This window comes from Herpailurus yagouaroundi, unplaced genomic scaffold (genome assembly GCF_014898765.1).
Source record: "Herpailurus yagouaroundi ecotype Mexico unplaced genomic scaffold, PumYag 208, whole genome shotgun sequence".
Taxonomy (NCBI): domain Eukaryota; kingdom Metazoa; phylum Chordata; class Mammalia; order Carnivora; family Felidae; genus Herpailurus; species Herpailurus yagouaroundi.
The window spans coordinates 9,616,171-9,643,151 of record NW_024412439.1 but is presented as its reverse complement, the minus strand read 5'-3'; the positions used below and the strand labels follow the sequence as shown (position 1 = coordinate 9,643,151).

The 26,981-nt window shown below is 51.1% G+C and overlaps 2 protein-coding genes across 14 annotated transcripts in view; one reads left to right on the top strand and one right to left on the bottom strand.

Annotated features, from left to right (window-relative positions):
• The window catches only part of NDEL1 (nudE neurodevelopment protein 1 like 1), a 98,073-nt gene that overhangs the window by 36,996 nt on the left and 34,096 nt on the right, over window positions 1-26,981 (top strand). For 5 of the 8 annotated variants that reach the window (XM_040453235.1, XM_040453236.1, XM_040453234.1 and 2 more), the window contains 3 exons: window positions 1,584-1,757; window positions 5,867-5,958; window positions 9,748-9,899. In XM_040453235.1, the coding sequence (XP_040309169.1) occupies window positions 1,584-1,757; window positions 5,867-5,958; window positions 9,748-9,899 (418 nt within the window). The other 3 variants (XM_040453239.1, XM_040453238.1, XM_040453240.1) reach the window with 3 other exon arrangements.
• The window catches only part of MYH10 (myosin heavy chain 10), a 125,291-nt gene continuing 122,878 nt past the window's right edge, over window positions 24,569-26,981 (bottom strand). For 3 of the 6 annotated variants that reach the window (XM_040453226.1, XM_040453227.1, XM_040453228.1), the window contains one exon: window positions 24,569-26,319. In XM_040453226.1, coding sequence (XP_040309160.1) covers window positions 26,175-26,319 — 145 coding nt within the window. In that variant the 3' untranslated portion in view covers window positions 24,569-26,174. The remainder of the gene's footprint in view (window positions 26,320-26,981) is intronic. The other 3 variants (XM_040453229.1, XM_040453230.1, XM_040453231.1) reach the window with 1 other exon arrangement.

The window sequence follows — 26,981 nt, the reverse complement described above, 5'->3', positions numbered from 1 at the left end:
CTGTTTTCCAGAACCTCAACTGCTACCACTGTGTGTGTCCTGCTTAGTTTCTTTGGGCCTTCTCCTGTGTTACACACATAATAACACTGCGTGTGTGCACATATGATAAAGAAGAGACTGCTTTCTCTATAATCTGCATTCTACCATGTATTAAACAAAAGACGGAGGGAGAATTTTAAAAGGAAAGTATGTATTCACTACATGCTTGTACAGCAGTGTAACTCCCCGGCCCCCTGCCCCCAGGCCCTGGCAGCGCAGTTCTTCCTTCTGTGTCTGTGAATCTGACTCTTCTAGGAACCTCACAGAGGTGGGGCCATACGGTATTTGTCCTTTTGTGACTGGCTTGTTTCCATTCCGCATAACGTCCTCAAGGCTCATCCCTGTAGTGGCACGTGTCAGAATTTCCTTCCGTTTTAAGTCTGCATAAGACCCTTTTATATGCACAGATCACATTTTGTCTATCCATTTATCCACGGATAGACATTTGGGTATATACCCAGGAATGGGATAACTTTGTATGCTTCTTTTTTTTTTTTTTTTTTTTTTTTTAAACGTCAGTGTTCTGTAGGTCAGTTGAATAACTGGAAAAGGAAATGTTAATTTGGGCTTAAAAATTCTAGATTTGAAAGCAAGAAAAAAAACTGCGACTGTTTTGAATGCTTCCTTTCTATAACAAAATACTGCATTTGGTAATTAATAAACCATACCAACCCACTTAAAATTCTAAAAGTGTACTTCATTGATTTTGCAGTAATCCCAAAAGAACAGAATAAAAGCAAATGAGATTTGAAAAGAGCATTTATTTTTGTGTCCTGTAGGTTCAGTGTGAGTTTTGGTTTGGCCTCCATCCTGTTTCTTTTTGCACGTGAGCATAGTTCGCTGTCCTCTTAGGTTGTAGCATTTGTATTGGCTTTTTTTTTCCTTTTTCTTTTTTTTAAATGTTTATTTTTGAGGGGCACTTGGGTGGCTCAGTCAGTTGAGCATCCGACTTCGGCTCAGGTCATGATCTCACGGTTTGTGAGTTCGAGCCCTGCATCGGGCTCTGTGCTGACACCTCAGAGCCTGGAGCCCACTTCGGATTCTGTATCTCCGTCTCTCTCTGCCCCTCCTTTGGTTGTACTCAGTCTCTCTCTTTCCCTCTCAAAAATAAATAAACATTAAGAAAAACTAAGAAAAAATGTTTATTTTTGAGAGAGGGAGAGAGAGAGACAGTGTGAGTGGGAGAGGAGCAGAGAGGGAGACACAGAATCCGAAGCAGGCGCCAGGCTCCGAGCTGTCAGCACAGAGCCCGACGTGGGGCTCGAACTCATGAACTGATCGGCTCGAGACCACGACCTGAGCCACAGTCGGACTCTCAACCGACTGAGCCCTCCCAAGCGCCGCAACGTGTTTTAGTTCTAAAAGATCATTTAGACGGTAGGGTTGTCATTTTTATACCCCAAGAAATAAAAAGCATTAAATAGGAAACTCGTTTTTGGGAAATAGTCATTCAGGAGGAATGTCTTTACGGCTTTTCAGATGTGACTTTGCTGGGTGTGTCTGCGTCCTCGAGTGAGTGTTATTCCCTGTGCCACATTTTGCAGATTTAAGACAAGAACTGGCAGTCCGGGAGAGACAGCAGGAAGTCACCAGGAAGTCGGCGCCCAGCTCTCCGACCCTGGACTGTGAAAAGATGGACTCTGCCGTGCAGGCGTCGCTTTCTTTGCCGGCTACTCCCGTTGGCAAAGGGACGGAAAACAGCTTTCCTTCACCCAAAGGTTTGTGCTGTCTTTTCTCTCTGCACCTGTGGTGGATTACCGATGGAAGCAGGGGTTGCCATGGGGTGAGCAATGATTTCAGTTTAGAAGTGGGTGAAGTCAAGCACTCTGTGGAGCAGAGGAAAAGGTTGGTTTCCCAGGCGGCTGCTGCACAGGGCAGTGGCGCCTGCGTGCACGATAAGAGCAGCTCAATGCATTGAGTCTTTAAGAAGTTGCAGGTTTTTCAAAGCAACGTTGAGTTTTTGATGGTAGCAGGAATACAGGTTCATGTTGAAAAGTTGGAAAAAAAAGACCCACTGCAGTCTAACCGCTGCAAGGCAGCTATTGGTTTTTTTTCCAACATAATTTTATTTTTTTAAATTTGCATCCAAGTTAGCATATGGTGCAACAATGATTTCAGGAGTAGATTCCTTGATGCCCCTCCCCCATTTAGCCCATCCCCCTTCCCACACCCTCCAGTAACCCTCAGTTTGTTCTCCATATTTATGAGTCTCTTCTGTTTTGTCCCCTCCCTGTTTTTATATTATTTTTGCTTCCCTTCCCTGTGTTCATCAGTTCTGTGTCTTAAAGTCCTCACGTGAGTGAAGTCCTATGATTTTTGTCTTTCTCTGATTTCACCTAGCATAATACCCTCCAGTTCCATCCACGTAGTTGCAAATGGCAAGATTTCATTCTTTTTGATTGCCGAATAATACGCCATTGTGTATGTGTGTGTGTGTGTGTGTGTGTGTGTGTGTGTGTGTATATATATACACACACATCTTTATCCATTCATCCATCGATGGACATTTGGGCTCTTTCCACACGTTGTCTATTGTCGATAGTGCTGCTGTAAACATGGGGGTGCATGTGTCCCTTTGAAACAGCACACCTGTAGCCCGTGGATAAATGCCTAGTGGTGCAGTTCCCGGGTCGTAGGGTAGTTCTGCTTTTAGTTTTTTGAGGAACCTCCATGCTGTTTTCCAGAGTGGCTGCACCAGCTGGCATTCCCGAGGGCAGCTATTGTTAATGCGGAATTTTTCCCGCTGTGTGTGTGTGTGTGTTTGCTTGTGCCACACCTCCTTGTTACACATAAGCTTGGGGATCGTATTTAAATACAGTTTTATTTCTTGGGCCACTTCACATATCACCGAAGACTAGAGGCCTTTACACACGGCGTGTACAGAGAGACTCCCTGAGTTACCATTCGGCTCAGGTGGGCGTGGGCTTTCTGTTACGTGCCTCGGTGGCTGCCGTTTTCAGAGGTGACATTCGGAGTAATCCACGAGCAGTACGTGAGAATGTTCCTTTTGCTGTCAGCCAGTATGGTTTTGTATATCCAGCTAAGCAGAAACACCACTTAGTGGCCACTACGTAGAACCTTAGAATGGAGCCCCCACAGGGCTTCATTCAGATTTGTTTCATTTTTGCAGCTTGCAGATACTTCGGCCACTCCCACTCCTCCATTCTTTCTTCTTCCCAGACTGGAGCTCTTTCTTCCCATCCCTTTTTTAAATAAAGGATCTTCTCTTTCAGAGTGATAGGAGAAGATTTTCTCTTCAGACAGTTAGCGAAGTAAGCTCTATCTGTCCTGCCCAGTACAGTAGCCGCTAGCCCACGTGTGACCGTTCACATTTAAGTGTTTATTACAGTGAATTAACATTTAAAATTCAGTTTCCCAGTTGCAGTAGCCACGTTTCAAGTGCTCAGTAGCCCTTCAGTAGAGAACTTCTCCTACCTTCACTGAGTTATAAGGTGAAATTGGCTCAGGAACGGGAAAATGCCATAGAGTCGTTAGGGTGGTGTTATTTGCGCTTGTGCTGGGGTTTCTGCCGAGGACATAGAGTAGGCAGGGTGCACATGGTCGCAGGCGTCAAAAACTCTCACTGTCCGTTTTGGAGAATGGCTGCTTGTGTATTTGAGGATCTCAGAATTCCTAACATTTGAGAATGAACAAAGGTTTGCTTTCTGGTACTGATAGAACTGTGTGGCTAAGTTCTGAAAATTCTTCAGTCGAGCCCTAATCAGAAGAATCGGGAGCTCAGTTGAGGTAAGACCCAGACAGGTGCGCGTCCCGTCATAGCTCATTAGAGTTTTAATTCAGGGACTTGGCTGCGGTGAGCAGGGCAAGGTCAGTGGGACACAGAGCTTGCTTGCTCTGGCACAGGATTAAGATTGTCAACCCTGAGGCAGTGCTATTTGTCCAAGTAGGCTGGGACGTTTGCAGACTGGGACTGAGAGCGTGCACTTTAACCAACCTGAAAGCTGCTGCGTGCCAGATCACCGCACTTGTGTGACAGATGAGTCAGCACAGACCTGACGAGAAGCCGGAGATTAGCGAAATCAGCGCAAGCCTGAAGGGCCGTCCTCTATGAAGTGGTCTGTCTTTAATTGTATTTTAGGAGTAACACTGCCGGTTTCCAGAAAGCATCTAAGACATCTTTCCATAAAAGCACAGATTTAATAATTTGAGGATAATAGGGAAAAACGAGGTCTGGAAATACCTGCCGAGAAAAGTACAGCGGTTTGTTTATACCCTGGTGAGCCCCTGTTCTGTGCCATGCATTATTCTAGATGCTAGGAGTCTAGTGGTGAATGGGACCGCGTCCCCTCTTTCAGTTAGATTGTATTCTGGAGGACAAGGACAGTGAACGGCAGCAACAAAGCGTTTACGTGCTGATCAGCGCTCCGTAGCATTGAGTGCTTCCTATGGGCAGGTGTTTCGAGAGTGTATTAGCTAACTTCAACTTCACAATGACTTTGAAGTGTTCTTACTAGCCCTCTTCTACATATGGGCGGCTTACTAAAGCTCACACAGTGACTCAGTGGCAGAGATGGATTCGTATCTAGCAGTTTAGCCCAAGAGCTCTTAACTGTGATAGACACCATCTCAAAAGTAAACGGAAGAAACGTGCATGACTGAAAACGTCTGCTGGGGGACGTGCAAGAAGGTGTGAGTAAATGTCACACTAAATAACCCCATTCCAAGTGGGGAGACTGTCGGAGCATCCGTTCTCCCCAAATCAACGAGTAATTTAAATTGCTAATGAAAATCCCAAGAGGGTCTTTTAAATTGGCAAGTTGATTTTAAAGTTACTCTGGAAGAGTAAGTGTGCCAAGAAAAGCTTGAAATAGGCTAATAACAACAGGCTTTTCCCTTCAAGACAGCAGAGCATGTTTTAATGCTGCAGTAATGAAAGTAGCCTATTTCTGGTGCAATAGACTAATAAGTCAGTGGAACTAAAATATATAGGGAATGCAGTGTATGAAAAGTGCCATTTCAGATGAGACGAGTCGTCTTCATGTTACGGTATCAGGACATTTGGCTATCCTTTTGAAGAAAGCTTCGATATTTGATGGATCAACTGATGTAAATGTTAAAAAAAAAAAATTAGGAAAACCTAAGGAGGACATAAGAGGAGCATATTTATGATACCCAGGTGAGGAAGCCCAGGCTTCCCCCACCAAAACAAAAAGCTTGGAAGATGAATGTCACACTGAGAAGTATAAGACCTAGAAGAGAGAGGGTGAACATCTACAGTCGATAGGGCCCTTGCACGTTGATTAAAGGAAAGACCACCCAGTAGATAAAGTGTGGAGGATAAACAGATGATTTCCAGAAGAAGAGATGCACATATCTAGTTAGCAAGGAAACAAAAACACAACAGAATGACTATCAAATTGGCAAAAAAAAAAAAAAAAAAAAAAAGGAAAAGAAAAAGATAATGTCTCGTATCATTGATGGAGTTGCCATACAGATTGCTGACCTTGGCACAACCTTCTCAGAGAGCATTTTGGCAGTATCTCCTAAGGTGGACGACATGGGCATATCTTGTGACCCAGCAGTTCTATTTTTAGGAATCGCTTCTCCAGAAATCCTTGTCTAGATGTTTGAAGGATATACGTCCTTTTAGCATTATTTGTAATGTAAAATTAGGTGTAGTCTAAATATCAGTCAGTTGAAGGAGACAGTTCAACATATTGATGGTGTCCCACTTTGTACTTCCTGTCCATGGTTTGGAATTCTTTTTCATGGCGCGTATTCTGCTTTGTAACGTCAACAACAAAAACCGGCAACAAGATGTAGAGGGAACAACAAGTGTAACCACTCCTCTCTTCTTTTTCTCTAGCTATACCAAACGGTTTTGGTACCAGTCCACTAACTCCTTCCGCTAGGATATCAGCACTAAACATCGTGGGGGATCTCTTACGGAAAGTAGGGGTAAGCATTCAATTATTTGCCCCCGCGTATTTCAGCTGCCGAGGTGTTGAATTCTTAATTCGGAGGGAGGGAAGAAAAAAAGGGGACCTTCTTGTGCTGAAGGCCTTGATTAAGCAGAGAGACAGAAGCATCTGGTGATGAGCCGAGAGTGCTCCGGGGAACAGTGTTGGGGCTCGGGCCCGCTAGTGCTTCTGCAGACGGCCCTGTGCGCTGAGCTCTTGGCCCCCCCACCCCCACCCCCCGGGGGCGTTCTGTGTATCCCCATGGCCGTTTCCCCATCGTGGCCCCTCCATCTTTTTCTACACTGATTGCTCTGTGGCCTGCTATGTGTTCTGTGCCACTCCTGAATCCTGTTCCTGCTGTAGTCTGCCCCCCTGTCCACCCCCTCGGCTGTCTCTGCAGGACTCAGCACTGGCTCGCGACGGGCCTTCCTCGTCTTAGTCACGTCTGTGTTACTGCTCCTTGGCCACTTGAGCTTCTGTGCTGTCTCCTTGGCTCTAACCCGTATTCCAGAACAGTTGGGCTTTTGAAATATTAAACTCGTTTTACTGCCTATTCAGTTTTTTCCTTCTAGAATACCTACTCTCTGACCTTACGGTGGTGGGAGCCTCTTGGCCTTTTAGCCATCTCTTGCTTTCATTTCTTGTGCTCATCCGTGATCCTACAGATGGCTTACTCTGTCACTGCTGACTCGTGATCTTTTTGGCCATGGACGAGACCTGCCGTCTGGATCAGTCAAGCAGTTGGACCTCTCCTTCCCTGAACCTGGATCTCAGGAAGCAGTTACGTAGCTGTGTGGATTTATGCCACTGTGAAGTTAGCGTCTCCTGCTTTGGTTCCCTTTCCTGTTTCCCTCGGCGACTTCTACCTCTCTTCTCAGTGATCTGCCCCTGAAACTGCCCGCTATCCACTGCCCCTTCACATGCTTTTTTGTGAGAGAGATTTTCTGAAAAAAGCAGAAATTGCATTATGCGTCACATAGCGAAGAAATGGGAGGCCACGGTACGGGGTCCCGTGTCTGCCTTTTCTGGCCGATACAGTGATTTTCTGACCATCAGAGTAATTCTAAATCTGCATTTTAGCCTAGCATAAAAAGCAATAAAAATTATTTCATACAGTACATCATGTTCTCTCCTAACCATTTTTAAAATCCCATTTATTACAAGAATTATGGTATTTAGCTCCATAACTCAAATGATGTGCTTATTTTTTGGTGTCTTGACTTCTCAGCTTTAAGCAAAAAGAAGTTAACTCACATCCCCCCAGTTTTTTATTTTTTGGTCTCTTGGTTATTTTTATAACTTTAAATGACATGCTTAAACCTCTGTTTCTCAATTTATTACACTCTCAGCTCCTTGTTGTGTTTGTGAGTTCTCTGTCCCATCTTGCACTCTCCACTGGTTGGTTGTAAAAACTGAAAACTTGTAGCGTCTACAGTGTTCTGCGCCCCCCCCCCCCCCCCCCGCCCCGTGTGTACTGTCCATCGTAGAGCAGGAGCTGGGCTCTTGGGTCGTTTTGTTTGCGCCACTCAACTGTGTGTCAAGCATTTGGTTTTTTATGGTTCACTCAAAATATGCCCAGTTTTTTCCTATTTGTATCCTAGCTGGCCTGTAGGCCTTTTTCCTTTTCCTGGCGCTATCAATTACCACCTTCTTCTGGTGGGTGGAAGAAGCCAGGCCTTTCTTTGCCAGGTCTCGTGTCTCGCAGCTTCTCACGGTCCCTTCCCGCCTGCGCTTGGATAGGCTCGTGGCTTCTCTGCTGCGGTTCTCTGCCCTTCGCCCCTGGGTTGGCTCTGCGTGTTCCTGGACTTCCTGTCTGCAACTTTCTTTGTTCCTTGTTTGCTTTGCTTATTACGTTAAGTGATCTATTCAGAAATGGTGCCCGAATGGTGACCTTGGGAGTCCCTGTGTGGTTTATCCATTGAGTTGACAGCCTGCCTCCCAGACGTCACCAGAGCTTTTGGTCTGCGGTTATTTGCCAGCCCTGCGTGCTCTTAGGGATGTTTCGTTTTCCACTTCTTTGTCCTCCTTTGTCCGCTGACTTGAACTGGAAGCTCCGTCCCCACTCCTGCATCCTCTTCCACCGAGAAATCAAGGCCATCTGATTTCAGCTTCTTCGTTTCCCCTCTTACCTTCTTTTGTTACTCTCCTCTCATCGCCTGTGTTTGTAGCCATTCTCCCTTTTTGTCTCCGTGGTCAAAGGATCATGTTCTGCCCATGGCTGGTTTTGTCCCTCTGTGCCTTGGATCCCAGGTCTTCCGGCCCTCTTGTCGGTGTCTCCCAAATTTTTAGCGTTTTACTGTGTTTGAATATTTGTATGTAATCTTTACGGGTTACACATTATATGTTACGTACATACTTTGTGATATTTGTGTATTACGAATCCTACAGTGTTTAATCCAAGTAAAAGCATCCATTCTTTCCTTTTACCCTATATCTCTCTTTAACGGTCACCCTCTTTCTCCCTTCCCTTCACAGCAAGGCTTTTTGAAAGTGTGTCTTCATTTATTGTTAGCATTTTTTACCGCGTTCATGCTCCCCAGACAGCCCAGTCTGGGCTCTGTCCCCTGCTCATTGATGATCTCAGCACCGCCAAACCCAATGGATGCTCTTTGTTCTGCCCTACTTCTTGAAACATTCAACACTGACTTTTTTATAAATGTCTTTTTTTTTTTTTAAGTTTTTTTTTTTTTTTAAATTAAAAAAAAATTTTTTTTTCAACGTTTTTTATTTATTTTTGGGACAGAGAGAGACAGAGCATGAACGGGGGAGGGGCAGAGAGAGAGGGAGACACAGAATCGGAAACAGGCTCCAGGCCCTGAGCCATCAGCCCAGAGCCTGATGCGGGGCTCGAACTCACGGACCGCGAGATCGTGACCTGGCTGAAGTCGGACGCCCAACCGACTGCGCCACCCAGGCGCCCCTTTAAGTTTTATTTTAGAGAGCGAGAGTGCGAGCAGGTGAGAAGGAAAGAGAATGAACCTCAAGCAGGCTCCATGCTCTGCGGGAGCTTGACGTGGGGCTCGATCTCACTAGTGGGATCATGACCTGAGCCGAAATTAAGAGTCAGCTTAACTGGACACCCAGGCACTTCCCCCCTTTTCTCTTTCTTTGAGAGAGAGCGAGCTTGTGCACGTGATGCCTTCTTTGCTTCTCTGATCCTGTGTCAGGTCTGCTTCCTGCCTTCCTGCCCGTTCTCTTTGTCATCTTGGTGGGTCTTCATATGCGCGCCCTTTCAGGGTTGATTTTACTCAGAGTTCTGTCCTTGAACTCCTGATCTCCTTCGCAGCCGTGACCTTGTCTGCTCCCTGGTGTGAATGTCTTCTAAATCTTCGTTTCTAGACCACTCTTTCCCCGAGTGTCAGACTGCAGGTCTGTACTACTGATCTCTCAGACACAGGTCGTGCTGTAGGACGGTGTTCACTCAGCAAGTATTTGAATGAATGAGTGTCTTGAATGTAGGAAATGAATGGCTCTCTGATAGTCCACAACCCAGAAAGGAACCTGGCATCTGTCTCTGTCTACTCGTGCCACGTTTTTCTTAGTGAAGGTCGGGATTATAGCTGTAATCCTTGGTAACACTGAGGGGAATAACTTGTTCTGAGCTCATGATGTCGGAGTCAGCATAAATATCCCCTCTTTCTGTTAGTGAGGTGATTGTGGCTTAAATGGCTACCATTATCCACTGAGAAAGTACAATTTTAGTCTTGAAATAGAAGTGTCTTAAAATGCAGGTTTTTACGTACAGCTACTGTTTTGACAACCAGATCATTCCTCCTTCTTTCCGTAGGCTTTAGAATCCAAATTAGCGGCTTGCAGGAATTTTGCAAAGGACCAGGCATCACGAAAATCCTATCTTTCAGGGAATGTTAACTGTGGGCTGATGAACAGCGACAGCACAAAGTTCCCTCGATCAGGACACACATCTTTCTTTGACAAAGGGTAAGTCTTGGACCTTTTAAACGATAGTTTGGAGCAGTGACGTTGCACGTTATTAAGTGAGCTTATTGAACTTCGGAAAGGTAAACTGTGTCCGGTAAACCTACCTGAGATGGTGTCACCCAGATCTCAGGGGACCTGAAATCTGTTGTCTTCAGGTCCCCATGGAGTCTGTTGCCCTGGGAGCTCTGAGGCTTCCGTCTCGGGAGGCAGACTCTTGCAAGGCAGCAGTGTTAGGCTCTGGGTATTCAAGGTGGCCGCGGTACCGTCCTTGTCGTCAGGGTGCTTCAAGGCTGGGAGATGTTCTCGGCCAGTTTGTGGTAAGGGTGGACGAGAGCACTGTGGTCGTGACCGTGCGGACTCTGCGTTTTAGAAAAATATGAACCCTCTGGATCAAATACAGTTCAGGAGGCACCGGTTCAGTATGATGAGAAGGTGGTTTGGGGGAGTTGAGAATTAAAAAAAAAAAAAAAAACTGGCGTAAGTTGGAAGCAGTGGTACGCCCTCAGTGCAGCAGGTTCCAGCTGGTACAGGTGTGTAGAGTAAACACCCTTACGCCTGTTCCTAGGCACGTAGGGTCCTGTTTTTCTGCGTCTGCCGCATGCTTTTGAGAGTCTGTGGGGCTGTACCTTAAATATTGCTCTGCTATATCGACTTAGGCTTTCGAGATCTTTCCATGTCCGCACATATTGTCGTACCTCAAGTGAAAGAGACCGACGCTGCACGGTTATCCTTTGGATGTGCCTTGATTTAGCTACAACCGGTTAGGACCATGGTCTGGGTAGGCTGACCACGTCACCTCATGCAGCTGTTCCTGGAACAGCGGCTGAGGCACTGTGAGCCCTTGCTTGTTTTTTGAGTCGTAGAGGCTGTTCTTGTTCTATGAAAGCGATACAGATGCAAGTCTAGAGATTTTCAGCCTTTTTTTTTTTTTTTTTTTAAGAGAGACAGAACAAGAACTGGGGGAGGGGCAGAGAGAGAGAGAGAGAGAGAGTGAGAGGGAGAATCCCAAGCAGGCTCCATGTTCAGCACAGGGCCCAACGCTGGACTTGATCCCATGACCTTGGGATCATGACCTGAGCTGAAATCAAGAGTCAGATGCTCAACTAATTGAGCCGCCCAGGCGCCTCTAGAAATTTCAGTTTCTTAAAGGAGCTTTCCTCACTATGGCACATTTAGGGAGGACTGGATGTGGCACACAGTCCGCTCTGAACAGCGCCTTTTGTCCACCCTTGTGGAGTGTTTTGGGTTCTCTCTCTCCCTTACGGGAATTCTTCCTTCAAGTATACCCATTTCAGTAAGGAGCACATTCTAGAATAGCACTTTATGAATCAGAGCTTCATTCTGACCGTTGGGATTCCTCAGGGAGCGTAAGTATAAAATTAATTTTCCTCAGGTTTAGGGGTTTCGGGCAATCTTGAGGAGTGCCTGTTTTCATACTGTAATGGCAAGCGGAATAAAGAGATACTTCACATGAAAGTTGCCATTCACAGGGGAAGTTTAGGGGTAGTTTTCCTGAGCGATGAAAACAGTACCTAATTATTTTTTCCAACTTGTGATTTTTGCAACTTGTAATTAACCTGCAATAGAGTAGTTATTAGTCTTTATCTGGCATCATACTTCTTGCCTCGGATGCCCTGTGACGTGAGAATAGGCGTGAACCAGAAATGGACTGGTTGGAGGGATGCCTTTGTATGTAGAGGGTCCTTAGAACAGTCACGATGAGGGAGGGGTAACATGGTCAGTTCAGGGTCACTGCTCCTGGCTTCTTCCTGAGCGCTGATGCAGAGCCCCGGGGCAGGGATGCCCAGAGATGGTCCCAGTCTAAAGTAGTTGTGGAGGATTCGGAGTAACCTGGAACTAGGCGCGGGCTTTGGGCACCGTCGCGGAGACCCTGTCCCCTGAGGAACATCCTGGATGCACGTGTAGGCTTTGTTTTCGGAACCGAACCTGGAGGCGTGCCTCCTGAGAGAAGCAGTTACAGATGATATTTAGTTTTGGCTTAAATAGTACACATTTTTAATAGAACTATTTATGGTAAGAATTAAACGTGCTTATTGTGGGCCCGCCTTTTCCCGAGTGCTTAGTTTATATGGATTGTACATACACACCCGGATGTTAACCTCTTTCTGGAATTAGGTTTGTCTAGTTGCCGTATCCCTGAGGCTCACTCTGGTGCTTTTGCTGTGTTTGTCCTTCCTTGCCCCTTTGCTTGGATTCTGGCTTCCTTCTGGCCTGCCTGGCTCTAAACTCTGCCTTTCTTCCTGCTGCCGCAGTGACTAGGTAAAATCTAACGATGCAGAAGGAAGGGGGGGAATATCCCACCTCCCAGTTCCACTTTTCAGTCTGGTGGGTTAAAAGAAAAAACACCATTTCTTACAGAAGTGTAGAAGTGTGTAGCTTGGACTTTTAGCAGCAGGAAAACCTTCATTTTAAAAAGCCTTTGGCTCTGGAACCTGCCTGTCGTGTGTCCCGCTCTGGAGGAGTGTGCCTGTGGCTCTGTCACTGAGCTTACCAGTGCCCTACGGTGAGGGAGGGGCTTCAGTAGAGGAGGTGCGTGCGCGTGTGCCCGCCCCGCCCCGCCCCTCCCCGCCCCTCCCCGCCCCTCCCCGCCCCTCCCCTTCCCTCAGAATCCTGAGATGCAGTGAGGCCTGACCACATGGAACCACATGATACCGCCTTCTCCTCAGATAGTAGTGCATGTGATTTGAAAATATCCTGTAAGTTCTGGCGATCTGAGGGCTTCCCAGAAACAGGGTTTTATCTAGTCTGATCGCTTCTGCCGGTTTCTAGACTGGGGCTCGCTGGACCTCCTTCCCCAGCATGGCTCCGTGTCCTCCAGCCACCGGTGGCCCTTCGTGTCGAAACCTCACGTGTAGCACAGCCACCGGACTTTTCTCGAAAGTGTTCTGTTTTCTTCATCCGCTTTCGCTTCATCTCTGCAGTTGCATGTACCCTGGTCTGTAAGCCGGGCTCGTGTCGTTTGGGCTGTGTGTAGGTGGGTGTAGACCAGACCACTTCGAGGACACGCTGTGAAGATCGTACTTGTATTACTGTGTAATGTTTTTTCCTTTTTTTTTTTTATTAGGCAAGAAAAGGTCCTATTTCCCACGTTGTTCATGGGTAACTGAATTTGTTTGCTGTGCTCTTTTCCTTCTTTCGCAGTCGCGGTAAATGGTGGAAGACGCATTAACAGAGTGGTGTTACTCACTGCATGGGGCTGGCTCTGCTTTAACCAACTTAACAGCCCGCGAGTGGCCTGTCAGGTTCCCGTTGGGCCGACTGTCCCCCTTCGTACTGGCTCGGCCGCGCAGGACAAGACAGTTGGTGGTGGCGGTCCTGGGGCCGTTGTGGCCGGCAGGCCTGTGACCCCTATGACGTAGGGTCAGGGGCTGCGGTGATGACGCTGGAAGTCTGGGCGACGGGGTGGAGTGTCCCTGTGAGGCCCGGGGATCACATCTCAGGCGACTTCATGGGACTAGGGTTCTTCCTGCTGCCCGGAGCCCTCCGTTTTCTCAAGGCAGGCGCCAGGGCTGGTGGGGGCTCTCTCCTCCACACTCACTCGTGTATCCCCAAGTATGCTGGAATGTTCTAGACGGCCTTGTGTGTGTACGATCTGTCCTGTCAGGAATGCACCTTTCAGTTCGCAGAGCTGCTGGGGCTCGTGTGAGCATCCGTTCATCTGGGAGCCTGCGCTCACACAGCACCTCCGGCCTTCTCTCGTCCTGTCCTCGCTGCTCGGAAGGATTCTGTCTCTGTGCTTTGTCTCTGTCACGAGAGATTTCTTGCCCTCCTCAATAGCTCTGTCCGCCTTCTCACTTCTTCTGTTGCCATTTTACAGCCGACCTTGGTATCTGCCCTTAGCTAGGTTCTCCATTTTTCAGACTCTCGAACCAGACTATGGTGGTAAGACCATGACATTTCATAGCTTCTGGGACCTTTTTGGTGTAGGTGATTCCCAGATCTGGTTCTCCATCCCTGCCCGTTCCCTCTCCACTGGGACATGTCCCTTTGGCTCTTTTGCTGCTCCTGAAACCCGATGTGGGGGGCAGGGGGCGTTGCTTCTCTTGGAGCCTTTTCCCCACTGCACAGCTTTCTGTTCCCCAGAGGACCTCGGCAGACAGCCTCCTCCTCCCTTCCTCCTCCCCCTTCCTTTTTCCCTTTCTTTGGTTTGTTTGTTTCTCTTTCTCTCTCTCTCTTCCCCTTCCTTCCTTCCTTCCTTCCTTCCTTTCTTCCTTCCTTCCTTCCTTCCTTCCCTCCTTCCTTCCCTCCCTCCCTCCCTCCCTCCCTCTTCTTCTCCTCCCCGTCCCCCTGCCCCAGCCTTTTACTTCCCACACCTTGACTCAGGTGCCCAGAGAGGCCCTGGCAGATTGTTACTCTCTCTGTGCATCATCCTGCCTTCAAATCAAGAATTCGCATTTCTGCCCACACAGAGGAATCGCCCACCTACTTGTTTTCCTCTTATATTCTGGATTGCACTGCTGCTTTCCCCGTTAGAGCTGGGCGACATCGGGAGCACCGGAGTTGTTGCCGAGGGCTGTCAGGTGCCCTCTGACCAGGCGCAGACAGGGAAGAGAGAATGTGGCCTGTGCCCCCATTGACAAGTTCACGGGGTGAGCCTAGGCTGGGCTTGGGCTTGCTTTGGTCTCTTTAGTAATAGAACGATAGGGATGAACTTGGCGTTTTTTAAGGTCTATCTAGCTTGAAAATGCAGGAACCCTAGCCCTAAACCTGTATGTGGGGCCATTCTCCTGGGGGTTTTGCACATCCCTGGGGGAACAGGTGCCGGCCGCTGCTTGGTGCCCATCGGGGCCTGTGCCGTGCTCTGGGACCGGAGTCTGGTGGTCACGTGTTTAAAGCGGAGGCCTGCCTCGTTGTTGCTGAGCGTCTAGGACTAGGAAGTGGGTCCTGGGGCCCTGGGACTGGCTGCTTGAATGACAGCCGGGGCTTGTCCCGTGGAGGCCGCAGTGGCAGGTGGGGTGCGGCCCTGCCCTGAGGAGAGTCACAGGCAGAATGGAGAGGGTGATCTGAAGTTTTCACAGGTGATGAAGCCTGGATGTCCGCCCTCCCCGAGCCCAGAAAGGAAAGGGGAGCTCCTGGGTGTGCTCGCTGGGGGAGGAAGTTGGGGGGGGGGGGTCACGCCTCCCAGAGCCCCTCCTCTTGCTCTTGGTCTGAGTGTACCCGGCGTGATTCCAAAGGCAGCATCTCTGCTCTGAGCTTGGTTACTTCAGAGTTCAGATGTTAACTCTTTCTTCAGAGCGGTCAGGGTCATTTGTCGTCTCTGTGCATGCCCGTTTCTCCGAGTTGCTTCTTCAGTGTATGAAACGATGAACCTGTAGGGTGTGTGTGTCTGTTCTCGTTCCTTTGAAGAGAACCTCTCTCCTTGAGCCCGTGTTCAACTCCCCGGACCCCTGTGATGAGCAGGTGGTGGCAGGGAGGGCGGGGGACAGCGATGGCACGCGTGGCACGGTGCAGGCCCCGCGCTTGGCTGCACCTCTCAGATTGCTAGTGGGGCGGATTCCCCGGGAGTGTGTTCAGTATGGAAGGGCTGCGTGGCTTCCTGAGAGAGGTTCCAGCCCTGTGCTCCTTTGCTGGCTGCTTCCTGTGGCTGTGGGGCCGCTGGGCGGGGCTGGGGCGCTCTGCACCTTCTGGGCCTGGGTGCCGGGTGCTGGCTGCAGGCTCTGGGGGCTGGGCTGGGCTGGGCACGGCACTCAGGCCTCTGCAGAGAAGCCTCCCCTGTCTGGCTCTGCTTGGGAAACAGTTTAACAGTTACTTCTTCCTCCGTCTTGTTAAGATATTCACGTGTAGTGTAGGAGTTTGGGAAAACAAAGAAAAAGTATAAAGTATTAAACAAAATTTACCCGCTACCCAGATGGAGGAAAAGTAACTCGTTAAATTTTCTTTCCGTAACATATATGATTTTATATGCATATATGTGTAGCGTCCCCCTCCCCGCACATTCTAACACATTCTAGATGTAGCTGCCTAGAAATAACGTCCATTTATATAAGAGGTTGCAGTTTAGAATCTAGCACCTAACTACTTTTTTCCTTCACGTCGTTGAACACATACAGGTCGGTAACTGCTCATTCTACCTAGTGTTAATTACATTCTGAGTACTTCCCCGTGCTATTAAGGCTGTGGCATGTGTTTTTAATGGTCGTATAGAATTCATTGTCGAGTTGCACCATCGTTTATTTAGCGACTTCCCCGTTGGCAGACACTCAGCCCAGCTCCGCAGGGGTGAGGTCAGGGCTGTGGCTGGCAGGATGGAGTTGCCGAGCGGGGAGCATGTAATCTCGCTCCGGCACCCCCGAGTTCTCAAGGCTCTGACCGGCTGGCGCCTTCCCGGCAGCCTCTCTCCCCGGGCCCCACGATCCTGCTGTGGGCCGGAAGGGGAGTGCCCGTAGAGGGCATGTGCATTTCTTGTCGGGTGTCGAGTGATTTTAAATGACAGTGTCTCTCTCTCCCCTTCCCTCCCTCCCCTTCCCTTCCCCTCTGTGCTCTGGTCACCCCCACAGGGCAGTAAACGGCTTTGACCCAGCGCCTCCTCCTCCTGGTCTGGGCTCCTCACGCCCGTCGTCAGCACCGGGTATGCTGCCTCTCAGTGTGTGAGTGCCTGGCCTCCGGGTGGGGGCGCCTGCCCTCCTCCAACAGCCCAGGACACCCACGCCTCGTCCCTCGGTGCCTGGGCCCGGCCTGGGCCCCTGCGTCTGCCTCCCCACGGCTGGCAGAGGGCAGGCTGCATGCGGCGGCGGCTGCTGGGCCCTGCCTGGCCCCAGGACTCTGCGCGATATCAATACTGGCTATTTTCTCTTCTCGCCGTGGTGCCGTTGGTCTCACATGATTGCACTTTTGTGGGTCACAAGGTGGCACGTCCGTGTACTCCTTGGTCACTGGATGCAGAAGTACCCATCATCATCACGCCTGCCCCATAGCTCCCACCCAGCTGTACGGATAGGGTTTAGTTGTGTTTAAGACATTGCCGACCTTCTAGAAGGTCTCCCCCAGATCAGGTCAACACGTGCCCCTGCCCCTCCCCCCCCCAGCTCCCGCCAGCTCCCGCCCACGCTTCAGCGCTCACGATCGCGTGTTCTCCAGCTCCACTCCCCACCGTGTGACCTGCTGCTGGTCGGGGGTCGGGAAGGTCACTGAATTAGGGAACATTTTCTGCACCTTCTGATTTTACTTTAGCGGTTATCATTCCATAGACTTGCCTCCCAGAGCAGCGAAATGCCCGTCTGGACCCCAGCTAGCGGGAGCCTCTGGGGCCGGGGCACCATCTGCTCCTCATCCGTGTGCCTCAGACTCGGGGTGAGGGGCGGGGGCAGCCTCCTTGCCAGCTCTCTGGTCCTTCAGTTACGCGACATCTTTCAGGGCGTTTTGTTTTGTCCTCTGAGGGCCTGTCCACTTGTGTTAGGAAGCGTCGAGCGGCCCCATTCAGGGGGGCTTCTGGTGGGCAGACTGGCCGTAAGTGGTTGCTCCCGATCATCTTGATTACTCTCATGCTGCATTTACTGTTTACATTTGTTTTATTGTACATAGGTTTGTAAACATTATCGCCTAAGATATTTGTATATAACTTGGGCTTTGTAGCTTTTATTTATTCAGAACTCACACGGCATGTTAATGACTTACGATGGTGTCCTACTCTGGGCAGCTGCATAGGATCATCATGTGGTTAAAAGAAAATACTTCCCCTCAAAAAAATCTTTTAATGTGGAAACAATAAATTTCACAGAAAAAAACAAAACAAAACGGATTGAGGTTGCTTTATTGGGTTTCTGCCAGCCTGGGAGAGAAGACCAGAGTTGCAAAGCCCGGTTCAGAAATGTCCCTTGGGTTCTGACTCGAGGTGTGCAGACAGATGGCAGCTGTGTGTGTGTGTGGGGGGGGGGGGGGGCGCAAAGAAAAGCTGGGCGGTCTCCCGAGGAGGTGTCTGATGCAGGTGTTCTCATGCTGGTTCTTGGTGCCGGTCTCTGCTCATAGCTGTGATTTCCAGGAGTTTCCAGGAAGGCCTGGGGCTGCACATGGTGGTCTGGGAAGAGGGAGGAGGGAGGGACAGGGTGGTGGATCCAGGAGCCGGCCCTCTGGATGTGTTGCTTTTAGGACGTGTGTCCGTGTTCTGGGGCTGGATGTCACTTGGCTCTGGGCTTCTCTCCTCATCCCTCAGGTTGATGTTGGCAAGTGAGAGAAGATGCCGGGTGTTTGGGAGCAAAGACACAAAGTGACTGGATTTGAGGGACGGGGAGACTGGGGCGGCTGTACGAATGTGTCAGGTTCTGAACCCTAATGCTTGTAATGATGAGTGAAAATAAACCAGATAGTCTGTAGTCTTAAAACTGTAAGTGAATGAAAAGTGAATCCAATTTGTAAGCAAATAAGAAACATGAATAAGTCCGATACCTTTGTAAAAATCTCTTCTGTTAGTACGGGGCAGAAATATCCTGTTAGTCGGTTCTGAGATTGTGTTGTAAGCGGACTCACCGAGAGACCCTCGGGGTGCTGGGTGTGCTGGGCCTGGGTGCGCTGGCCGAGCAGTTGCGGAGAGAACTCGTCTCTACTCCCAGCTTCTATCCCAACCATCTCTGCAAGGATTGGATCCTATCAGAGGTTTAAGGACCTAGCAGGTCTCTGTATTCATGTAGGAGCCTCAGATGGAAAACAGAAGTAGAGCTAATGCAGTTAAGGCACGGATGAGTCCCTGAGCCCTGAATCCTGGCCCCTGGCTCCCAGATGATTTCTCACTTCCCTTCCAGCTAGACGCCCCTGGGATGATCCCCTGCAGACTGTTGGTCAGTGATGACTGGGGGGTGGGGGGGCGCTGGCTGCAGGAACCCATGTGTCTGTCATTTACCAGATGTTGCCACCTCTGGGTCCAGGAGAGCATGGGCCAGGTCCGTGAAAGGGCCGTGTGAGCTGCAGGCTTCAGGAGGAGACCCTCACGTATTTTTGGGTGTTTTTGTAGCTGCAGCGGCCCCTGGCACAGGAGCCCCTGAGGAAGCCGGCTGACTTCTTGGTCTTATCCTCTGCCTTCCGTTTGGATCATTTGGCTGAAGAGGCTACTTTGTACTTGCTCAGATAGTGTGTTATGTCACCAGGCATGAAAGTTACCACGGACTTTTTTTTTTTTTTTTTCAACGTTTATTTTTGGGACAGAGAGAGACAGAGCATGAACGGGGGAGGGGCAGAGAGAGAGGGAGACACAGAATCGGAAACAGGCTCCAGGCTCCGAGCCATCAGCCCAGAGCCCGACGCGGGGCTCGAACTCTCGGACCGTGAGACCGTGACCTGAGCTGAAGTCGGACGCTTAACCGACTGAGCCCCCCAGGCGCCCCCACCCTGGACCGTTTGCCCAGCCAGCCGTCAGCCGCCCGTCTCAGTGTGCTCTCTCGCCAGGACTCCTGATGCCCTGCTTAGCCCGGCTCTCACGAACCCTTGAGGAGCGAGCCCTCCCCGCGCTGGTCCCCCCAGGTAGTGACACGCAGCTTCGCCGCCCGTCCCCGCCCCTTGCCCCCCAGACGCCTTCCTACAGGCGAGCAGGGGCCAGTGTTCTGCTTCCTTCCAGCCCGGAATAGCCAGAAAGTGCACCCCATCAACTGAGTTAAGAGCGGAAGCCCGAGGTGTAATGCCGAGCTCAGGAGAGGACGGGGGAACAGATGCAGGTGGCCTGAGAGCAGGAAGAGCTGGCTCAGCCCAGCTTTCAGATGGGAGGGGGGCGCGGCGTTTCCATTTCGGGCCTGAGCTCGCACAGCAAGGTCACAGAAAAGCCGGGACTGGAAAGCAGCTTGGGTCTTCTCTGCTGTGTGCTCCACTTTTCCAGGCTCGGGGCCTCGCTGGCTGGCCTCGACTCTGTTTCACGTCTCAGGAGATGAGCCGGTTTTGGCTGCTTGGAAACGACGAGCCGTGGGGGCTCACACAAGCTTGGTCTCCCAGGCCTGTGCCGGTCGGGTACCGACTCTGCTTCTCCCAGCCGGCCCTTCCGAGGGCCAACGTGGACGCTGGCACCTCTGGGAAAGGGGAGGTGTCCGGGGGCGGAGAGCCGTCCTGCCTTGGCTGCCGGCTGCCGGCTGCTGGTGGGAACGAGGCCAGCCCGGGGATGGGTCCCAGCAGTGAGGTTAGAGGACGCTAAGATGAGCCTTTTCATCATTCCAGCTTTACTTCATCGACTGTGTTCCTGTCTATATTTGCCCCAAAGTTTGAAGCAAATTGAGAACATTAGCTGGACCTTAAAAACGGAGGCTCGTTACTTGAGTCTTTCCTAAAAATGGGGGCCGGGTGAGGAGGCGTGTTTGTGAGTCACTTCCCTGTGACTTCACGCGTCTCACCTGAAAACTGGTCCCATGGCAGTTAAAAACATGGTACACGGGGGAAGGCGGTAGCCCTTTTGTAAGGATTAACGTGGCGGACTTCCTTTATCAGCTAGCGCGAGTCAAGAGGCAAATTTGAAACGAGAACACAGCTGGCAGGTGCTGGGGCCGGGCGACCACGTGGGGTTGGCCATTCAGAGTCACGCTTGCCCCCACAGGTCTTCTGCTAGGCTTTCCTGTCCGCTCTGAAGCCTCCCCGAGGGAAATGAGGCTCGCTGAACCTAGATCTGTCCGTCTGTGGGGTGTTTTCTAATACCCCCGTCACGACCCGTCACGATCCGTCGGTGGGAGGCGAGGGAGGAGGGCGCTCGGCCGGCAGGCCTGGGCAGTAGGTTCTCTGGCACGCGCTTGGATTCACGGTCAGGAGAGTGAGGTCTGGATGAGCTCAGAGCCCCGTTGCTCCCTGTAGGTAGTCGGTGGAGTTAAGAAACACGTTTTTTTTTGTCTCCAAAGATAGTGATTGCTTTAGCCAGGGAGGAAAAAAAATCAAGTTCCGTTGTCACCTAGGATTTAGGAGAATAGGTACACTTTTGCATTACTGGTGCCACTGAGTTACTCTCTGTAAGGTTTTGGTCAGTGTAGCAGTGTGATCTGCTAGGAAGACCCTTCTTTCTCCTTTTGGGAAAATCGCCCGTAGCAGTGAGGACGAATAAAACAGTCTCAGCGGCATTACCGTGAATGTCTGATGGCCGGGGATGGTCACGAGGACTCCGCAGCCGAACAGAATACCACGGGGCCGTTGAGATGTGGGCGTGCGGACGTGCTAACACACGGGGATGGGAGTAGCCACTGGGAAATGGACACGGATGAGCGTGTTGTCTGCAGCTTTATTTAAAAAAAAAAAAAAAAAAAAGAAAAAGATGCAAATAGTTTGTGTGTTCTACAGTTTCCTGTGAAGTTGCCCAAATTCATTTTTCAAAATGGAAGTGATGAAACATTGTCTTTCCTGGTCCAAGTTGGCCCGGAGACCCTCTGTGCTGAGAATTTGGGCCGGGAGCACAAAGCAGGGGCTCCCTGACCTCTGCCGGCCGACTGGCCGTCCCTGTTGGGCAAGTTAAAAATACACATACCCCTCAGGCTCCCCAGAATCTCCTAGAATCTCAAACCCAGCACCTGTAAGATACACCTTTATTTTGTGACCCATTAAGAAAACTGCGCCAAGGGAAATGCTCGTTTAGACTTTTTATATTTGTTGAAAGAGCTCTTTCTGACCACGTCAGGCATGTTTCCGTATCACGGTTCGTAAATAAAAAGTAAAACAGAAGAGCTTTTCTTGAAATTTTGCACTGTGGTTCCGGCGCTCTGAACTGTCACCGCCCAGAGTTCTGTTGTGTTTCCCCAAACAGCGTCATCCTCTGGGCCATGGTGGGCGTTGGTGGCGTTCAGCACTACTGAAGAGCTTTATTTTGCTCTTGGCTCCAGAAGTTTCTTCTAAGTTGCTGATACTTACTCTGCAAGGTCTGATGTCGGGCTTTCCCGACCTGACCAGGAGGAGCCTGGCGATGACAAGGTCACAGTTGCCCCTTGTTGATGGCGATCGTGGGAGATGATGCCCATATGTGAGAACATGGGCATCTCAGAATCTGTGCAGCACAGCACTTCGAGGGAGGTCTCTGTCAGAGCCAGTGTTTCACGGTCTTGATTGTGTCACATGACGTCATTAAATAAGGTTTCATGACATCCGGGCAGCAGGGAGGGAGCCATTAGGCTACTCAGAAAACAAACAGACCTCGCTGACTTACTCAGATGCGAATTTCTGGTTCCGCATCCTTGTTAGAGAGTTTCGCGTTTGATTTCTGGCAAGAATTGCATGAGACCCTTCATGCGATTTGCTAGATTCCCCAATGGCAGCCGGGCGTGCAGGGTCCTCGGCTGGTCCTCCCAGCTGGCACGGGACACGGCGTTTTAGCCAACGCTTGGGATGTGGGAAAGCTGTCGGTGCAGACCTATCCCTCCCAGAGTGACTGGAAGCCTCTGCGGATTGGGACTTGGCTCTGGTCTCAGCTGCAGGCTTCACACCCTGTCCTGGAACCAGGGGAGAGAAGCCACCGTCTCACTTTCTAAACTTTCCAGCCCACGGCCTGTTCCACTATGGGTTCTTTCTTTTTTTTTCTTCTTTTTTTGAGGTGGTCAAGTTCCACCTGACAGGGTGTGGTGTTTCCTGGAGTGTGACCACTGTGGGCACTTTTCTTCCCCAGCCTTGACAACAGCCACCTCTGTGTCCCGACCACACTGGCTTCAGGAGGAAGGGGCCACAGGTCGGTCAGACCCAGAGCCATAGGGAGGGCCAGCTGGGAGCAAGTTTGGTGCTCTGGCCCATACTTCATTGACGTTGGGGTTTCCAGGGATGGGGAAGATCGGTGGCAGTACGGAAATGTGACAGGGCTGGTCTCTTTGATGGCGGGGTTTCAGAAGTATACTCTCGGGGCTCCTGGGCGGCTCAGTCGGTTACGCGTCCGATTTCAGCTCCGGTCATGATCTCACGGTCTGTGAGTTCGATCCCCGTGTCTGGCTCTGTGCTGACAGCTCAGGGCATGGAACCAGCTTCGGATTCTGTGTCTCCCTCTCTCTCTCTCTCTGCCGCTCCCCTGCTCATGCTCTGTCTTTCTCTGTCTCAAAAATAAAATAAAAACATTAAAAAAAAAAAGTATACTCTCAAGCCAGCCAGGCTAGGGACAGGTCTGTTATCCCCACTAAAGCAAATTAAAATAATCTCTGGGCCATCTGCATTAAAAAAGGAAGCGCCTGCGGTGTTCTGCATGACAGCTCGCAGATAAAACCCCAGCAGAGCCCGACTGCGTCTGTCTAAACCTCGTCTCCGCAAAGGACAGGGCTTCCCTGGTCCGGCCTGAAATCTTCCGCACGATGTGCCGCGCCCCTGCTGGGTGGCAGCTGGCTGGCTTGAGTCTCTGACCCGCTCGGAGCCCCGCTCCCGCACACCCTCTTCCTTGGGCTGCCTCTCCTTGGACTACAAAGCGGTGGCTTGTTAGGAGAGGTTCCTTCTGGCGAACATCTTTGTGGAATCTGGAATGGGACCGGTCCACGCAGGTGATGTGTCCCCTGATTGTGCTGGCGCGGGACGGCCGAGCGGTGTGGGAAACACCGTTACCGCTGTCGACGGAACACCAGTCAAGCCGGCCACCAGGCAAGGGTTCCTGCTTTTTGCGAAAAGCTCCAAGTCCACAGACGCCTGGTGGGATGTTGAACGTGAGGGTGAGGACACGCGTGAAACATGGTACTGCACTCCTCCTCTTGTGTGGTAGTGACACAGGACAGAGGGAGCGCTTTTGCCTTTTTTTTTTTTTTTATTACATCCCCACCACAGCCAGGCAGCCTGGCCAACCAGAACCGGCCTGACCGGAGACTGTCACGGAATAGAAAAAAAAAAAATCCACATTCTCTAGGGGGTTGTGTGTTCCCTCGTGTTTCATTTCAGCCTCTCCTCATTGGCCCACACTAGGGAGGCTGCCCTTGGATCTCACCCCTGAATCCTCCCCAAAGCATTTTAAGAAAAAATTTTTTAACGTTTATTTTTGAGAGAGAGAGAGAGCGCGTGAGCAGGGGAGCAGCAGAGAGGGGAGGCACAGAATCCGAATCAGGCTCCAGGCTCTGAGCTGTCAGCACAGAGCCCACGCGGGGGCTCAAACCTGCAAACTGCAAGATCACGACCTGAGCTGAAGTTGGACGCTTAACCGACTTGAGCTACCCAGGTGCCCCCGCCTCCTTTTTTGTTTTTTTTTATTTTTGAGAGTGTGAGCAGGATTTGGGGAGGGCAGAGCGAGCAGGAGATGCAGAATCTAAAGCGGGCTCCGAGCTGTCAACACAGAGCCCGAAGTGGGGCTTGAACCCACAAGCTGGGAGATCGTGACCCGAGCCGAAGTTGGACACTTCACCGAGCCACCCGGGCGCCTCTACCCAAAGCATGTGCGGACGTCCTGCCCGAAGCCATAGTCTGAAACCGCTTGAAACACGGAATCCGGTAATGAGCACTGGTTGGTGCCCGAAACCCTCCTGAAGGCTTCATCTCGCAGCCCTGAAGTGCCCCCTTTTCCACTAACCGTTGGGTCTCCGGCCCCAGCGGCCCTTTCCCCCCGCCGCGCGTCCACACGCTGGGGCCGCCGTGTGAGCCGGACTCCTAGCCAAGCCTGCCCAGAGAGCCAGTCCGTCACCCCTCAGCTTCTGGGAGCACAGCGCCCTCGGAAACGGCGGGCCTGGCCGGCCGCGTTTGGAGTCTGGACTTCACAGCCTCCAGTCAGAGCCCAGGTGGGACGTTGAGAACAGAAGATGAAAACACATGCCACGTTTACACGATTATTGTCGTTTATTGAGGTCTGTTTATTCTCAACGGGTGCTTTTTCCTCCAAGTAAACAGAGCAGGCGTAAATATCTAGAATGAATAAATTTATTGTCTTACAAAAATCATTGTCTAGAAATATGGGAATACAAGAAAAAAGATTCTTTGCAGTCAGGTGTCTGGTGGTCAACAGCCAGTACAATTCGTAAAGGGGGGGGAAACCAAAGGTTCCAAACCCACATGACAAATTCTTCCTAACAGATGTTAAAGCTTTTAACCCAAAAGGTTGGTGTTTTCAAGCACGTTGCAGAGGATCAAGGATTTATAATTAACACTGATTCATTGTCACTGAATGTTTATAATACCACTTTGACTAGAGAGGTACATGATATGAAGCAAAGTCAGAACTTATACAGTAAGTTGTTACAGAGGCAAATAATGTATTTAACGTTGTCTTAGTACTGTAGTGTCTAAGGCACTTTCTGTAATGTCAGTTTGCTTAACTATCAACCAAAAACAGAATGCTAAATGTTCACTGTAACACTGTCCGGGGGGAAGGGAGGAGGAGAAATGAAAAAAGATTCGCGTCCACGGGCATGTCAACATTCAGGCAGATGGCATCGGTTCCCGAGGTTCGGTAAAACCTCCTCGACAAACTTGGGAGTGAGTCTGGGACACAAAACTACTGTTTCCATTTTGGGCTCAAAGCAGCGGCTGAATTTGCAAAGGTCGGCATGCGAGCCTGGCTGGGAGGGTGGGGGCGGGGGGGGGGGGGTGCTTTGCGCCACCCTCTGCCCGGGGCTATACCTGCGCCTGGACCAGGACTAGTGAGTGCACGGGCAGGGCCTGGGGGGCTCAGGGTCCGCGTGGGACCGCCACCCGCAGCCGCACAGACCGGCCCTGGCCGGGACCGATCACAGGGAGAGATGTGGCGACATCGCCAACTCATGGTGACCCCGAAAGGCCGCCGCTTCCCCCCCAACGCGACCCACCCTCCTGGTCTTTCCGAAGCCCCCTTCACAGTTTGCTCACTGAAATAGTGTCGATCGTTATTGGGAGGAAATACAAGGAGATACGAGTGCAGCTTACGTTCCACAATGTTCTAAGAGACTGGATGTGGCTGAGGAGTCAGGGGCCACATGAACACAGAACTAAATTACCTGTCTGTCGACAGAGAGCATGCAGAGCGACTGGGCAGCCCCGGGGAGGGGCGGGGGGAGGAAGGGGAGGGCTGCTCCCCCCCCCACCCCCCCCAATAACCCAGCGACTGGCAACGAGGGTCTGGAGTTTGTCTGGAAAACCATTTCTCTTCTTAACATGGATTATAAAATGGTCTCTTGGTGGATATATGGAAAATAGATGCAAGGATGAGACAGTCTGTTTCATAGGTGTAGGTCTTGTGTACGTATATATAGAAAAAGGGGAGCAACTGTACTTAAATCTGAAGCAGGATACGGCATGTGGAGGCCGGAAAGCCTTAAGACACAGTTGATCTTTCAGGAAGGGATCCCAGAGCTCGCCAGTTTCCTCGACGTGTGGGAGGCCCCGAGGCGGGCTGGCGCCGGCCGAGTTCCCACCGTCCCTCTGTACCGCCTCCGCTGGCTTCCCGGGGCTCTACTCGGACTGGGGCGGCTGCGTCTCGTTGACGTCGCTCGTCTTACTCTCCGTGTCGTCGTCCGACAGCTCCAGCGAGGCCCCTTCGATGTGCAGCTGACGCCGGCCAGACCGGCTGGAGGAGAAGCTGATGGGGCCGCCGCGCCTGGAGAGGACACAGAGCAGACGACGGGGCCGTGCGGTTGTTCCGCCATCTCCGGACTCGAACCGGGCGCCCTTCCCTCAGGACGCCGCGTGGGGTGGGCGGGCGGGGTCGGGAAGGGCTCCGCGGCGGCCCCTCCTGCGCCCCCCGCCAGCACGGGGTGCACCCAGCGGGAGGGCACCGGTGCGGGACGCCCGAGCCAGCTGTTGTGACAGAGACGGGAAGGGAGACGGACAGAGGCAAGGTCCTACCTGCTGACCAAGCGGCAGCATTTCTACAGCGGCCAGACAGTCCGCGTTTTAATTAGGCTTTGGGGGCCAGGAAGGTCTCTGGTGCACGTTCTTGTTTTGGCTTTTTTTAGAACCCTTTGTATGTAAAAACGTTCTCAGCTTGCTGTGCACAAAGCAGCGCACGGCCTGTTTGCTGACGCCCGTGCCGGCACGTTCTGAGGGAGAGAGTTAGGCTCTGGGGCAGATCAGGGTCCGTGTGGGGAGGAGGGCGATGGCACCGGGGCCCCCTTGCTGCGGATGCCCGCACAAGGACGGGCACCTGGCCTGGCCCTCCAGCTTCGTGCTGGGGATTTGTGTCGTCCGCTAATCAGGGGCGGAGGACCGCTGAAGGTCGGGAATCCCGAGGGGGTGAATGCCAAGTGATTCGGGAGCGAG